The following is a 16645-nucleotide window of genomic DNA, read 5'->3' on the forward strand; positions in this document are numbered from 1 at the left end:
GTGATGTTTATATGTAAATAAGATTTTAGTTAATAATGACCCTCTACTCTTTCCCATAAGTGCTGTGGAATCATTTACATCTATTTGAGCTACCTGGTTACCAGCTCAGGCAGATGTGACCTCAGTTTACCTAATCTTCTACCATTAGAGGTGAGTGTGCTACCTGTTGAATTACTGACACTAACAGTTGAGGTGGCATTGGTACCCTATGAGGACTCCCCCTGGGAGCGTCTCATGAGGACTATTCCAGACACAGTCTACTTAAAGGAATACACACAGAAGATCCAGGATGGACATCCTTGTGTGATTATTCTGTCAAGATGTCAAATATTGCATGTGGATCCCATTGGGTCACTGAAGTCAGTCGCTGCAGGTAAGGAAACTATGGTTATTCCATATACCTTGTTATCACCAAGACTGCAACCAGCATAAGCAATTTGGAAAATGAAGGTGAGATAATGAGTCTGTAAAAATGGCAAATTTATAATCAAGACAGGAGTGGATGTCAGGAAGTATGTGTTGTAAGTGAGGGAAAAACTGTAATAAATAACCATAAAAACAGAGAAGGTCCTGTGGGACAAAAAAACATAGCAGTAAAAAAATAATAAAATAAAAAAATGTTTTTATAGTAAAACATGGAAAACCAGTTTTATTATAACAACATCAAAATAAACTAGTACTTTCTTTTTAGGCTGTATACCAGACTTCATTTATTGTTATTCTTATGTTGTTGTAATAGGTCCATTTTATGCTGTAAAAAGTCATTTTCCTTCTGTTATTTTTAATAAATAATAACAACAGGTAAGATCAGCAGCTGTAGATGTAATACCAGTGATGGTGGGTGATAACAGTAAAAGAGAGAGGTTCACTAAAATGGTACATTAACCCAGTATCAAGCAAACATACAACAGCAAGGCTGCCCATTGGTACAGGAACAAATGCTATTTAGACATTCTTACACTCAAATCTCCAAGAGCCATTTAGATACAATATGCACACAGTGCTTTTCAGTATGTATATGGTCAAATAAGGCAATAGTACAGAATAGACTTGGAGGTGAGTTTATTAAGAAAGGAATGGGAGCGGCCTACGATCAATCCGTGATCTATACAGGAAATCAATGGTGCAGCCTAATCAGACCATTTACAGAGCTACAGACTTACAGTCGGATATATACTACTAACTGCATTCCTTCTTACCTTTACTGGTTTACTAACTACCTGCTCAGTGATTTTCCAAAATAAGACGGCATGACTGACACCCATTTCACCAGAGTAAAATAATGTCTTCAAAAGACTATGACAGGATATTTTAATACTATAAGAGTTGGAAGCAGATACAGTTTAATTTTTTGTGTCTCTTCTACATCCATGTAACATCTTTGTGTGTGTGTGTGTGTGTGTGTGTGTGTGTGTGTGTGTGTGTATGTACATATATATATATATATATATATATATATATATATATAGATATTATATATACATATATCTTCTTTTTCTTCTTCTTTCTGTTTTTTCCCGGTTAGGGGTCAACACAGCATTGTAGATTTCCCAGGAAATTAGCGACATGTGATCAGTATGGTGTTAGATGTTATGGTCTGTTGGGGTCACTACCTTTTCTGTCCTACTAAATATCCTGGATATAATTAGTATTAAAGCTCTTTATTTTACTTTTCTTCAAAGGGTACAACTACTTACACCCAACCAGAAGTCATGTCTATGAGGGACCCTAATGGATCAGTTTCAGATACCAGGATGGCTGGTCAGGTATGGACTAAGAGTTACAATAATTTAAGCTTTAGTAATTTGCACATCTTAACCAGGCAAACACTGACAGTCAATTAATGGAAAAACATTGAATGGTTGTTCCCTGATCCAGTACATTGCTTTCTTTCATCTTACTTCTCACCTGTGCCTGGGCTGCCAAGGTGGCAGGTGAGGTGCCAGGAGAGAGTCAGGTGGCAAATGAGGTTACAGTAGAATACTTGATATTTGTATTGTTATGTCTTAGAGAATGGATGACCTATGCATCATCACACTGACTGGAGAAAGAACATTCTCTAGCATGTTGTTAATCTACACATAATGCCTGCTGAAAACTGAGTCTGCAGATTCACTGCATCATATGAAGCTGCCATAGAGCTCTGACTGAAAGTAGCTTCAAGGCTGCCATTATTGTACACACACTAAGCAGTGCTTTTGCTGTTTAACAAGTATAAAATAAAAAGAAAAGTAAAGAGAAAATAAAAAAGTGTGTGTGTTTCTCTGTGGTAGTGGGTGTATGCAGGCAAGTGAGACTGATATCTGAGACTGATCGAGCTGTTATTTTACACTTGCTAAGCAGTGCTTTTGCTGTTTAGTGAATGTAAAAAAATAAATGAAGCAGAAAAATGTGTGTGAGTGTGTGTGTGTGTGTGTGTGTGTGTGTGTGTGTGTGTGTGTGTGTGTGTGTGTGTGTGTGTGTGTGTGAGAGAGAGAGAGAGAGAGAGAGGCCTTCTATAGTTATGTAAAGAATCTGCATGACAATACCCAGATTTGCTCTGAGCTACTGCACAATGGTACCTCCTATACCGAGCCAGCAGATATTGCCAATATACTGGGCGACAGATTCAGTACCAACTTTAACCCCCCCCCCCCAAAGACCAATCACAATACCAGTAGATTGCCAGGCACCCAGTATTACTGCTGCACAGGTGAAAACAGCACTGTCCAAGGCCAAGAATACAGCTTCTATGTGACCTGGCAATATCCCTGGCTGTGTTATACATGAACTACAGAGTGAAGTGGAACCTCACATGTGTGGCTTGTTCAATCACAGCCTCACCTCAGGCTTTGTCCCTACCAAAGGGTGCACTGCTACAGTCATCCCTCTCCACAAAGGAGGAGCGACTACAGACCCTGGAAACTATCACCCCATTAGCCTGATGAGTCTGATATGCAAAGCTATGGAATGCATCATCATGGACCTAATAAACAAGGATATAGGGAATCTCCAAATTCTGGATCCCACACAGTTTGGTTTTGTGAAGGGTAGATCATGCCTGCTCAACTTGGTCGGCTTCTTTGAGTCAGTCACCAGAGCCATGGATGAAGGCAAGGTGATTCATACAGCCTACCTTGATCTGGCCAAGGCCTTTGATACCATTCCCCACACAGGAATTATAGAAAAACTCACTAAGCTAGGCATCAACCCCTATATCACTAGGTGGGTTGCAAACTGGCTCACAGGTAGAACCCATAGTGTGACAGTAGCTGACTCTAATTCAGACTGCTGAGCGGTCACCAGGGGAGTCCCACAGGGTTTGGTCATGGGTCCTCTCCTGTTTGGTATACATGTCTCTGAAGTCCAGGACAACACAAAGGGACTCTTGCTGACAAAGTTCGCAGACAATTGGAAGTTGGTAGCTATTATTAACTCCCCAAGTGATGTTGACATCCTACAGAAAGGTCTCACTGAGACCAATGACTAGTGTCCGAACCATGGCCTTAAGCTCAATGCCAAAAAATGTGTCGTCATCCCCTTTGGGAAAAACCCAGTTCCCATGAATTACCACATCGACGGTAACCCTCTGAACACAGAAGGCATTATAAGAGATCTGGGAACACAGGTTGACAGCAACCTCTCTTTTGACCACCACATTGCCACTTTGGGCAGAAAGTCCTTCGGTGTGGCAAATCTCATTACTAAGGGTTCTGCATCCAGGAAGAAAGAGGTCATTGTCTCCCTCTACTATTCCCTCATTAGGCCAATCATCAAGTACAATGCCCCATTTAGCATGTATCACACTAAACACCTGCAACAATTGGAGAGGCCACAAATGTACCTCACAAAGAGGATCCTAGGCCTTAAGCACTTGTCCTATATGGACAGACTCAAAACACTGCAGCTATTCTCTGTCTCATATCGCCTACGTAGAGCGATCTCTGCCCGACTTACAAAGCCATGTCTGACCCAGCTCTGTTAAAAATGCTACATCTACAGAAATCCCAATACTTCCACACCACACACTCCAGAGACCTCAACCTCATTACCACAATCAACAGAACATGCTGGAGGGACAGGTTCATAACCCAGAGACTGCCCTTGCTATGGAACAGACTTCCTATACATGTCAAACAGAGCACCTCAGTGGCCCTCAAGAGAAATCTTGATGAGTGGATGGGAAATAGAAAATTCACCCCGGGGATCACTCCAGTGGCTCTACTTGACAGAGGCACTGGGAACCAAGGTCTGGGGGCATGATGCCAGGGTAATCCTATGAGCTAGGCTTGTAAAGGCTCCAGAGCCATTAGCCTGGTACACACCTATGAGCCTATGACAGGGTGAAAGGGATCAAGCAGTGGCAGCAGCTGTTAAGAGGTCTGAGTACCTGTTGATCTCTTAGGTCAAGAAATCTGGATAAAGCCTAAAATAAAGGGAGAACAGAGTCTCAAAATAGGACAGGATTTCAAATATTGCTGTTATAAAATTACAAAGTTGCTTAAATAACAGGACTTGTGTTGGCATGAATTTTCTAAGGGAAATAAAGTCTGAAATTCAAATGTATGTCATTATTAAGTGACTTCCATCCCCAATGAAGCCACAAAACTTTTCACACTACTATCTGACAAGGAGTCCAGAGCTTTGGATAGGAGTAAAAAATATATATACTTCTCTGTATGTTAGGGTTTAGATCCTCATCTATTCATCTTGCCTATCCCTAGTTCTATAACTATTAAGACAGGAAGATCATGATTAACTTTGATGACATTTCTGAGTTTTGGCTCAAGGAGGATCTTCTGGAAACACTTATCTGTGGTTCATAGGTTTATAGCAGGTTGTCACAAAAGGAAATATTGCCAGCAGAGCTCACTGGAATTTTATAAATAATTATATGTCATTTGTGAACATTAATGTGATTAATATAGAGGTGTGACAGGAGGAAATACTGCCATAATAATTATATGCGAGTTGTGAATATATACACAGTTCATATGCTGGTGGTACAAATGTATTAGAACTGTATGTTATGTGTATATCACACTGCTGGTACAGAAGTATGTGTGAAAAGGGTTTATACAGTACTGAACTTAAAGATGCATCCACAGTGTACCTTACTGGAAAAGAACAGAAATGTATATACACTATTGTAATTGTGTAAATGTATATGTTTTAACAGTGGGAACTGTCACATAGAAGGTTAACTTGCAAAAATTTCAAGAAAATAGTCAAAATTAAATTGTTTTATAACCACATAATAAAAGAGATGGCTTTGATGCAGCAACACGACAGGCTGTCTAAAACTAAGTAACCTTCTGCATTGTTTTGAAAGTGTTTTATTGTTTTATGTCTTCCAGCAGTTGCAAACATCTGAAGGCTTTGTATTTCCACAGGGAGATGCTGATTGCTAGCAATTTCTAGCAATGGTTGTTTAGCCTTGGAACTGAAGTCAGGTGACAAAAAAGTGATGCCATACTGCAAGAATCCCAGCAGTAATATTTGGTATTAATTTAAGAACTCTCTGAGAGAGTGGCTGTGCATTCTGTATTTGTCTTTGACCTGGCAACAACATCAGCTAGAAAATTAATTCACTACACTTGCCTTGCTTGTAAGTAAGTTGACTAGGGTACAGTGATTTCTTTTAGATTCAGGTAGGAATATAGTGAAGTATAGCTTAAATGTGTTCTGTATTTATTTGAGACTGCCCTTTAAATATTTCCTGTGATTTTAAACTCTGATATCAGTGTGCATACATATTTAGTATTGTCTTTTTTTATATTTATTATTTAATATATTTAAACCTTTCAATTGTGGCTGGTGTGTCTAGAGATATTTAAGCTTTTAGAGTAATTGTATATCTATTTGGTGACACTGTACAGACCACTCCTAATAGCCTTGCTCTTGGTCAAACTACCATTTGGATTAACAGTAACCTTACACAGTAAGATTGGACACCCTTTGTTAAGGGCCTTAAAGTAGCTAATAAGTAGTGTCTGGTGGCAGTGGAAACTACCTTATAGTCTGGGCAGAATGGGTCATAGCTGGTAAACCTGTACCAACTTTTCCCAGGTGTGTGTGTGTGTGTGTGTGTGTGTGTGTGTGTGTGTGTGTGTGTGTGTGTGTGTGTGTGTGTGTGTGCATAAATCAAACCTCAAAGTGTATGTGTGTTAGCTAATTGTGCAGGGACATGAAACACTGGCTTGACAGAGAGGGTGCTGGAGGTCTTGGTTTCACCACTCACCTGAGATCTGAAACCTGTAGCTGTGCCAGTGGGGAGTCTTATTGGATATTTGGAAAAAGAGGGATAAACTTACCCAAGAATGACTGTGGTCTCTGTGTGCACTTAAGGGAAATCGCACTTTACTGTGCATGTACTTATCATCCTTCCAGTGTGTAAGTTCCCCACTGTGCCAGTGGTGAGGATTGAGGTTCCTTGATTACTGGGCCAGTTTTGGGGTGTCACATATTAATTGGTGGGCACTGGTGGGATATCCACATCATATATTAATTGGATTGCAGTTATGGGATATCCAAATATTATGATTCATTGGTGTGGATTCTGAATTCCTGTAGCCTGTAAACAGTGGTCACTAAGGAAGGTGTTTGTACTCTCAATCAGTCACACAATGAACATTCAGAGTTTCATATCACAATAGTTTTATTTTTTTTTTGTTAGCTTAGTTAGTCAGGGAGAGCAGGCATGGATGTCAGTGACTAGTATGGCAAGTTGACAAGGAGCCAGTTGGTTGAGATGTGCCAAACTAAAGGACTGGTGCATGCCAACCTGACTAAATCAGAAATGATTGCAACCTTGGGTACAGCTGTGTCAAAGACTAACAATCAGGACAATCAGATTGGCTTTGGAGATGTACAACTGTCAGAAAATGGACAGTTCGACCTTTCCACAGAGGACTTAAAAATCCATCTGGAGTTAAAGAGACTTGAACTGGAGGCCAAATGTTTGGAAATAGAAGCAGCAGAGAGACTGAGATGTCTGGAGGCTGAGAAAAATGAGAAACTGAGATGTCTGGAAGCTCTGGAGAATGAGAGGCAGAGGCAACATGAAAAGGAGATGCTGACTCTTCACCAGGTTCATGGAGGTAATGGGGAAGGGCGTAACCGAACTCCAGAAGGAAGAAAGGTCATTAATTTCTTACGCAGTTTACAGAGGGGGATGATTTTGATAGTTTCTTTCATATGTTTGAAAGGCTATGTAAACAGTATAATGTTGACCAGGGACTCTGGGTATGGTTCCTGACCCCCTTACTCCATGATAAAGCTGTAACTGTTATTTCTAAATTGTCTGATACTGATTGCTTAAATTATAATACTGTTAAAAATTGTCTGTTAAAATGTGAAAGTTAACACCTGAAGCTTATAGGAAAAGGTTTTGTGACCATAGATACAAAGTAGATGAAATTGTGTGTGAATATATTGCTGAACTAAGCACTTATTTTCATAGGTGGGTGAGTGGGTGTCAGGTCACCACTTTTGAAGGGCTGGCAGACCTTTTGGTGAGGGAACAAGCCCTTAGCACTTTGCCTGAGGACATAAGAATCTGCTTAGTAAATAGAGAATGCAACACAGCAGATGAGTTGGGGAAAAAGGGAGACCTATATCTAGCAAGCAGGGCATCACTGTACAGGAAAGGGATATGCAGTGCTGCTCATGGGCCAAAGGGACACCATGGTGGGCAGTCTTAACCATCTCAACAGAGTCTGCCAGTAGCAGGGGAAGCCACTAGTTCAGGGCCACGTCCAAGACAAAGGGGTAAATGTTTTAAATGCAACCAGTGGGGCCATGTAGCATATAGATGTCCACAGAGGCAAGTTGGGGAACAAAAGGTGGGAGAGCCAGTAAGTGGGAATGTCAGAATGCCAGCAGTGAGTTGTCTGGAGACAAGGGTACCAAGCTACCACAAGAGATTATCTCCTATCTTAGTAAATGGGAAAGAGTTATATAGACAAGAGACATGCTCAAACCCTTTCCTGCATTACTCTAGTACACATCCATATTATCAGAAAAAGAATATAATTAATGGACGGTATGTTAGAATCAGTAGAATAACTTCTGATAACCAGTTTTTTGAGAATGAGTGTGAGAATTTGAAGAAGATGTTTATCGACCATGGTTACCTGGAAGACGTGATGGAAGGAGTTTGTCCTGAGGTGGTGGATAAATGTAAGGATAAATTTAGCCCTATTTTAGGGAAAGGACAAACTGATAATGATAATATACATAACAGTGGCCTTTTTGGAGAGACTTCTGAAAAACTGGGCAATTTTGAATAAGCCTTTGTAACTGAATGTAATGGGGACATGTTGGTGATTAAGAAAATTATGGAGAATAAATGGCAACAATTTGTCAACTTGTCAGATTTAAGAGGTATTTTTAATACACCTTTTAAATGTATTTATAGGAGGGGTTTTAATATTAAAGAAATATTAGAACATAATAATGTTATTAATGTCAGTAACAACAACAATAAAAGAAAGAGTACATTTAAATGTGTTTTTTGCCCGCAATGTGTGGATATATCTAACATTGAAGGGATTATCATAGAGGCAAGGGATAGATATATACCTGCTAATTTGGATTATACATGTAATTCTGAAGGAGTTGTTTATACAGAACAGTGCACGTTTTGCTCAACCTTTTATGTTGGTAAGAACAAAAGGAAGTTAAGAAAGAAGATATATAAGCACTTGTATGATATAACGCAAAGGAATAGAAAAAAGTGTATTGTATAAGCATACTTGAACTTGTCCTAGTGCTAAGTTTACATTTTCTGTCCTACAGGAGATTGCCCAGGATGTTGGGGGGGGGGGGTTGTGGGAAACAAAGATTGAATATAGGGAGTTGTATTAGCAATTCGTCTTGGAGGCCCACAAACCCCCAAGACTTAATGATTATGTATCCCTTGTACCGGTTTTAAAATTGAGGGCAGCTAAGCTGTAGAAGTTAGATTTATGTCCCTTTTCCAGCTCTAGATATTTATTTATACATCATTGGAAGGATAGAATAATAATAATTTTTGTCTACAAGTTTATTATTAGTGTATATATATTTTTTTAATACCATATCTGCTCTACTCTATTTTATCTTACCTTATGCTATTTTTTTGCACTATAATTAATAATGACACTAGATGGCAATGTTGTCCTTTTTGTTTTATTTGTCAACATTTTACTAACAGTTCTCAGGTCTAATTTTGGTGATTTTATTAATGGGATTTACAAAGTTATTTATTTTAATGTTGAATATGCCTTAGTTGCTTTGTTTAGCTGTACACTTTTTGGACATGTATATATACATTTTTGGATGTACAAATATTTTAGATTCTTAAATATTTTATCTGTATGTACCTTTTTATTCCTATATACCTTAACTAATGTAAAATTCTATTGGTTTATGATTTAATGATGTCATAAATGTGTAGTGATGATTTATTTATTGCATCTGAAGAAGTCTTGGAAATGAAAATGCCGTGTGTAGAGTTTATGTATGTTTTTTGTTCGCCTCTGTGTATTAAAGACTTAAACTCTGACCTTGTTCACTTGGTCCTTTGGTGTTAAGCTTTGATAAATGAGAAACAGGCCACTGCTAAGAGAGACAGCCTATGACCTAACCATTGTGAAGCCTGCAGTGGTTGAAGAGGAACACGGGCAGTCTACTCCAGTCAGAGCTTTAGGAGGGACCCCATTCCAAATACCTTTGGCGAGGGTTCACCTTGACTGGGAGGGTGGAAAAGTATGCAAGCAAGTAGGTCTGTTTGAGGATATCCCTGAAGATGTCCTGATAGGGAATGATTTGATAATATAGTACCTTGTGTGCATGCAGTTACATGTAGTCAGGCTTGGAGACAAATATGTGGGTCTGGTAGCCTGGGAGGGGGACCCAGACAGACCGCACACTTGCAGCCAGGAATGGTGAGGTGGTTACTTTAGGGAGGGAGCTACCTTCTAGCAGTGAGACTGAAGGTGAGCCACAGCTGCTTGTGGGTACTGATGTTCCCTGGGACAGAGTGACTGCAAGGGCAGAGGTGATTAGTAGTACCCAGGCTGACAGTGAGGCACCGCTGTCAGAGAAAACCAGACTTCCTGTGGAGGAGGAGCTGGGAAGAGTTACAAAAAGAAAGTTGAGACAGGCTCAGCTCTCAGACCTTACATTACAAGGCCTGAGGGAGGTAGCTAGTGAGGCACCTGATTTTCCAGGAAAGGGGAAATCTGTATACTGGGAGAAAGGGTTACTGTATAGAGAGTGGACCTCTGAGTGAGGGCTAGAGCGTGAGAGAATACAGCAGTTGGTAGTGCCCAGAGCCTACTGTCTGGCACTCCTATCCATAGCTCATGACATTCCCTTTGTAGGTCATATGGACATAAAGAGCATAAGCAGACGTATTATGCAGAACTTTTATTGGCCTGGGATTTCCAGAGATGTAACCGGGTACTGCAGGGCCAGTGAGCAGTGCCAAAAGGTAGGCAAGGCAGGAGACAATGTCAAAGCTCCTTTGATGCCTTTGCCATTTCAGAGGGTAGCTATGGATATTGTGGGGCCTCTGAGTACCCCAAGTTCCACAGGGAAGACATATATCCTAGTGGTAGTAGATTATACTACCTGATACCCTCAAGCAGTGTCCCTATCCTCCATTGAGGCAGAAAAGGTGGAAAATGCTTTGCTAGAGATTTTCAGCAGGGTAGGTTTCCCAAAATAAAGACTGAGTGATAGAGGTGTCAATTTCATGTCAGACCTGCTGGCTTGTCTCTGGAGGTACAGTGGGGTGAAACACCTAAAGACCACCTCAACCATCCCCAGACTAATGATCTGGTTGTGAGGTTAAACTCTACACTAAAGACTATGCTCCAGGCATTTGCAGACCAGTTTAAAGAGGGAATGGGGCAAATATTGCCCCATCTGTTGTTTGCTTACAGAGGGGTACCTCAGGAATCCACAGGTTTTTCATCCTTCGAGTTGATGTTTGGGCATAGGTGAGGGGACCTCTAGATTTGATTCATAATGAGTGGAAGGTTGAATGTGAATCCCACATGGAGTCTGTGTGGCATATGTCCTAAACCTCAGGGCAAGAGTTAGGGAGCTCATGGGCTTGGCAGAAAAAGGTCTGGTATGACAGGAATGCTCGAACTACAGAGTATGCTGTAGGGCAGCAGGTAATGTAATGGTTCTCATTCCTGTCAGACACAACAAGCTGCAGGCAGCTTGGGAGGGACCTTTTAAAGTGGTAAGGAAGGTCAGTGATGTTAACTACATGGTAGAAGTGCTAGGCAGGAGGAAAGGGCACAAACTGTACCATGTCAACAAGATGAAACCATACCGTGATAGAGAGGTCCTTATGCTGATTATTTGCAGTTGATGGTTGGAGGAGTCTGAGCGGGATCTGGTGACTGATGATCTCAGTGAAGCTTGGACTGACACCTCAGTGGAAGGGGTAGGAATGTCCCAGCAGCTATCCCCTACCCAGGTTCAAGAAATCCAAGCAGTGTTACAGGAGCTTGGGGACATGTTCACTGGGAAATCAGGGTGCGCCCACCTGGTGCAGCACTATTTGGATACAGGACCCAAAAGGCTTATTAAGCAGGTCCCTTATAGGGTGCCTGAGATGGTCAAACAGACACTGAGGGAGGAGGATCAGGAAATGTTGCATCTAGGGGTAATCCGGGAGTGCAGCAGTCCCTGGGGCTTCCTCTTGATGCTGGTATGAAAGAGCGATGGCAGCACCTGGTTCTGTGTGGACTAGAGGAAATTAAATAATCACACAGAGTCAGATGCCTACCCCATGCCTAGGACAGAGGAACCCTTAAAGCAGCTTTGTGGGGCTAGGTATCATAACACTATTGATCTTACCATGGGCTGCTGGCAGGTGCCGTTAACTCCCAACACCTGAGAGAGGTCAGCCTTTGTGACTCCTTTTAGCTTGTATGAGTTCACAAAGATGCCCTTTGGGATGCAAAATGCCCCAGTGACTTTCCAGAGGCTGGTAGATCATATCCTAGCTGGAGATTTTGCCCTTGCTTATGTGGATGATATTGCCATCTAAAGCCATTCCTGGCAAGAGCACCATCAGCGTATCCGGGAGGTGCTGGGTAGACTACAGAGGGCAGGGCTGATCATTAAGCCTAGTAAGTGTCAGGCGGGTATGGCAGAGGTCTTCTACATGGAACATAGAGTGGGGAGTAGTAAGATCAGGCCAGAACCTGCCAAAGTGTAAGCAATTCAGGCATGGCCTGGCCCTGTTACCAAAAACAGGTGAGGGCATTCTTTTGGACAGCAGGGTACTACAGAAAATTTGTCCCCAGTTATAGTACCATAGCTGATCCCCTCACATGCCTGACAAGGAAAAACAGGCCAGATAAGGTAGTGTGGAACTCCAGAAGCTTAAAGGAGCTTTGGGTGGACCCACTGTGTTAGCCAGTCCAGATCACAGCAAAGAATTTGTTGTGCAGGCGGAAGCTTCAAGCCATGGAGTGGGGGCTGTACTCAGCAAGGTTTCCTCGGAGGGAGAAAAGCACCCAGTGGTATATCTCTGAGTTTAGGATAAAGTGTTAACCATCATCAGGAATGCATACACATTTAGATTCATTAGGTAGATGTTCTTTTATAATAGCCTTAGAACCTCTCAGTATTTGCTGTTTACTTACTTCTGCTGACCCCAACCTAAAAAGGGCCTTTTTAGAAATGGCTGATTTGAACCTGTGTCTGTGTAAAGTGGTGTCATATTCCTGGTTTTCTCTGAGAGTGTAGTTGAGCTTTGATGAGTGTTTTTTTTTTTCTATTAGGGGGAATACTGACTGATAACAGTAATTTTAAATAGTATTCTGCTGAAGATTAAGGTAACTTTACTTTGAATAGGTAGCCAGTTGAAACTCCTAAGAAGACTGCAGTGATGGGTGTATGCAGTAATGTAACTAGGGTGGGGCGAAACAGGCAACCACCCCGGAAGCAAAGTGCTTAGGTTACACAATGAATAGATGCCGGTCTGTCTTCAGTTATGTATATTACCGGCATTCAGAAATTAATTTTTGGTGAGAAATGAAGCATTTAGCAGTTTGCTATACCTCAAGCAGAAATAAAATCTTTTATCCATCTATTCATTTATTTATTTATTTATTTTCAGAACAGAGTTAAGAGCTTCAACCCTCAATGTGTGAAATGAGCTGTAGCACCTACAGTTTAAATGGAAAGAAGTTTTTTGCCACCTTTAAGGTGGGGCATACCAGACTGGGGGATAGTACCAGGCACCTGAATAGCTAGCTACACCTCTGGATGGGGTCTATATTAATTCATGGAAGGTTCACTTCAGGAAAACCTTTCGTCAGCGAACCCTAACCATTGAACTTTCATTTCACTGAAGATTCATATCTGTGAAAAATTTACATAGGGAAAGGAAACAGTTGGCCAGCAGCACAAATTTGCCCTTTCCCGTACTGTACTGCAATCTCAGAGTTGGTATATATATATATATATATATATATATATATATATATATATATATATATATATATATATATATATATATATATATATATATATAGTTAGAGGTGAGGGTGGTGTGGGGGCACATCCTCTCATATTGTGAGGTTTGGGGGTCAAAGCCTCCTCACTTTGGTGAGTTTTACATACTGTGGTGTCTGTTCTGGTAGTGTTTTGGCCAAGTGTTTTGTTTCCGTTTAAATTTTTTTCGATGTGAACGTTTGCTGAAGTGCATGTTTAATGGCTAGGGTTCAACGAAGAAAGGTTCTCTTAATTGAACCTTTGATGATTTAATATAGAACCCCTCTGAATGTATAATTCACCTAGCAAAACAAACATACATATCTTGTTTTTGAGGTTTATGCAGAGTAGCACTAGACAGTAGGGTAACAAGTGGCAAGCCATATTCAATTTTAGGGATAAATACAGGAGTTAGATTTAAACTCCAACAAACTGTATAATGCATGAACTTAAACTATTACCAGTGGAATAACTAGCATTCAGCATCAACTAGCTGATACTAAGGGTTACATTCAGACCAGTAATGTATGTATAAATATATAGATATATATATATATATATATATATATATATATATATATATATATATATATATATATATATATATATATATATATATATATATATATATATCGATATATATATATATATATATATATATATATATATATATATACATATATATATATATATATATATATATCTGGATGGCGCAGTGGTGCAGCGGTAGCGTTATCGCCTCATAGCAAGAGGTTCTCTGGTTTGATTCTCAGCTGGGGTGCCTTCTGTGTGGAGTCTGTATGTCTTCCGTGCATTTGTGTGGGTTTCCTCCAGGTGCTCCGGTTTCCCCCACATTACAAAAACATGCATCTGAAGCATGTCTCCCAAAATTGGCTTTGTTCCAAGTTGGACTTTCCCAGTTAACAAATGATAAATAAAATAAATTATATATATATATATATATATATATATATATATATATATATATATATATATATATATATATATATATATATATATATATATACACATATATATATATATATATATATATATATATATATATATATATATAGATATATATATATATATATATATATATATATATATATATATATAGATATATATACACACTTCAGTGGATGCTGGTGACTTCAAATCCAAGGGGGGTTAAATACCAGAAGGTTAAAACCTAAAACAACTTTTAAAAAAAGGTCAAACGAACCAATGAGGTGTTTACTCCAAGCCCTAGACCAGCCAACCTTTACCAGCCAGGGGCAAATCAGTTGTATAATTATGATATATTTACTTTTCAGAGAAGATTTGAGGCACTAGCAAAGGAACCATTGCAAAAGAAAGAGTATGGTGTTATGAGAAATAGAAAGGATATGATTGTAATAGTTAAATAAATTTTAAGAGGGGTAATGGAAATGGAAGTCAATGGAAATTTAGTATGCAGTATCAAAATGCTTATGATATTGTTTATGGACAACTGTTTTACATATTGGAATAGCTTGGTAATCCAAAAATGTAATAATTTTTTTTCAAAAGAGTCTATGAACGTGCATGGGTCAGAGGTACGGGTGTCAGCCAGGTGAGGGAAAGGTAAGGGTGACTAAAGGAGATACACAGGCTTGCTTTATAAACATTGTGCTATTTTGCTTATTCATGGAGGGAGTAATAGGAATCCTGTATGAATCTGAGACAGACATTATTGTATTATTTATTTATTTACTTTTGTTTACTGTGAAACTCCATTTGGGCCAAAGGCCCATTTTCAGCGGCGGCCTGGGGAGAAAAGCTCCATTACATAGTTACAATTGATAGCAAAGTTACAGTGGTAAAATAATATAACGGAGAAAAGCATGAATACAAAGAATACAATACTGAATGAGTTACAGTTGTAAGATAAGATCGTGCAATATTCAATGTGTATTTACAGAAGAGAAATAACAGCGGTCAGTAGGACTGTATATCATTTAAAGGTTAAAAACAAAAACCTGCAGAGGAAGATGAAGTACTCAAACAGTATGATTATAGAAGTTAAACATAAGATCAAAAAAAGAAAGTCTGTGCATAAATAAGTTAGATGACATCGCATTAGAAAACAATGCAGAGAGTCACATCAATGATGGCTAAAGTACATCTGAGTAATGCTTTTATACAATATGTATAAGCTGCTCATACGTTGTTTGAACTCCCATAGGGACCACGTGAAAGGAGAGTTAGGCAGAAAAGGAGGAAACTGGGTAAATGTTGTAGATCAAGAACACGGGGAAGGCATAGCATGGTAATAAGATAAAGAAGGGAAGAAAACTTAGCTTGGAGTAGTGCAGGAACAAAGCCAGGTGTTAGTTAGGTGTTCCTTATGAAGTAGCTTGAATTTGGGTGTGTTAGTAGGATTAAGTATAATCTGAGGCATAGAGTTCCAGGGCTTTGATATTTTGTTGGAGAACAGTGAATCACCATGACTATTATTTGATTTAGTTACTTCAGTAGGAGGTTGTTAGATGATCTTAGGGCTCTACAGTTGGAATGTGGCTGAACTAAGTCCTTGAGTACTGGACAGTTATCGAGATGGTGAAGGATGGAATGAGTGAAAGTTAGTTGGTAAAGGATAGAAGATTAGGTACTTCCATCCATTTTAGTTGTGTAGTGCTGTGCAGTGGTGTAATCTGTAGGGAAGGTGGCAGCAAATCTGATAATTTTATTATAGCAGGATTCCCGTTTGCTCAGATCTGTTTTTCTGAGATTATTGAATATTGGTGAGGTGTATATGAAAGTGAAGAGTAGATGTGTTCTGAAAGTGGAATGTCTGCTGGTATCAGGAATGGCTTGAGTCTGTAGAATGAGCCTAACTTAATGTAGACCTTTTTGATAGTTAGGGCTAGGTATTTGTCTAATTTAAGACTGTTCCCAATTGTGACCCCAAGGAGCGTGGTGTGATCGACAGGTTTGTTTACAGTTTTATTGGAAGAGTAGATAGTGAAAGGGGGAAGGCTATCAGGTGTTTTGCTACTGGTGAAGAGCATGAGTTATGTTTTATCTGGGTTGAGTACAAGTTGGGAGTCTGAAAAGTATTTTTTGATGTCTAGGAGAGATTGCTGGGCTGTTTGTTGGAGTTCCTGCTTGGGGGTGGGGGTGGGGGGTGAACATA

General features: G+C 39.7%; 1 protein-coding gene across 2 annotated transcripts in view; it reads left to right on the forward strand.

The window, feature by feature from the left end:
* The first annotated feature begins 1657 nt into the window (after positions 1 to 1657).
* The window catches only part of LOC122799628 (guanylate-binding protein 1-like), a 983968-nt gene continuing 968980 nt past the window's right edge, over positions 1658 to 16645 (forward strand). For both annotated transcript variants that reach the window (XM_044068815.1, XM_044068816.1), the window contains exon 1: positions 1658 to 1766. In XM_044068815.1, coding sequence (XP_043924750.1) covers positions 1713 to 1766 — 54 coding nt within the window. In that variant the 5' untranslated portion in view covers positions 1658 to 1712. The remainder of the gene's footprint in view (positions 1767 to 16645) is intronic.

This window comes from Protopterus annectens, chromosome 4.part0 (genome assembly GCF_019279795.1).
Source record: "Protopterus annectens isolate FY-2018-M chromosome 4.part0, PAN1.0, whole genome shotgun sequence".
Lineage (NCBI taxonomy): Eukaryota > Metazoa > Chordata > Ceratodontiformes > Protopteridae > Protopterus > Protopterus annectens.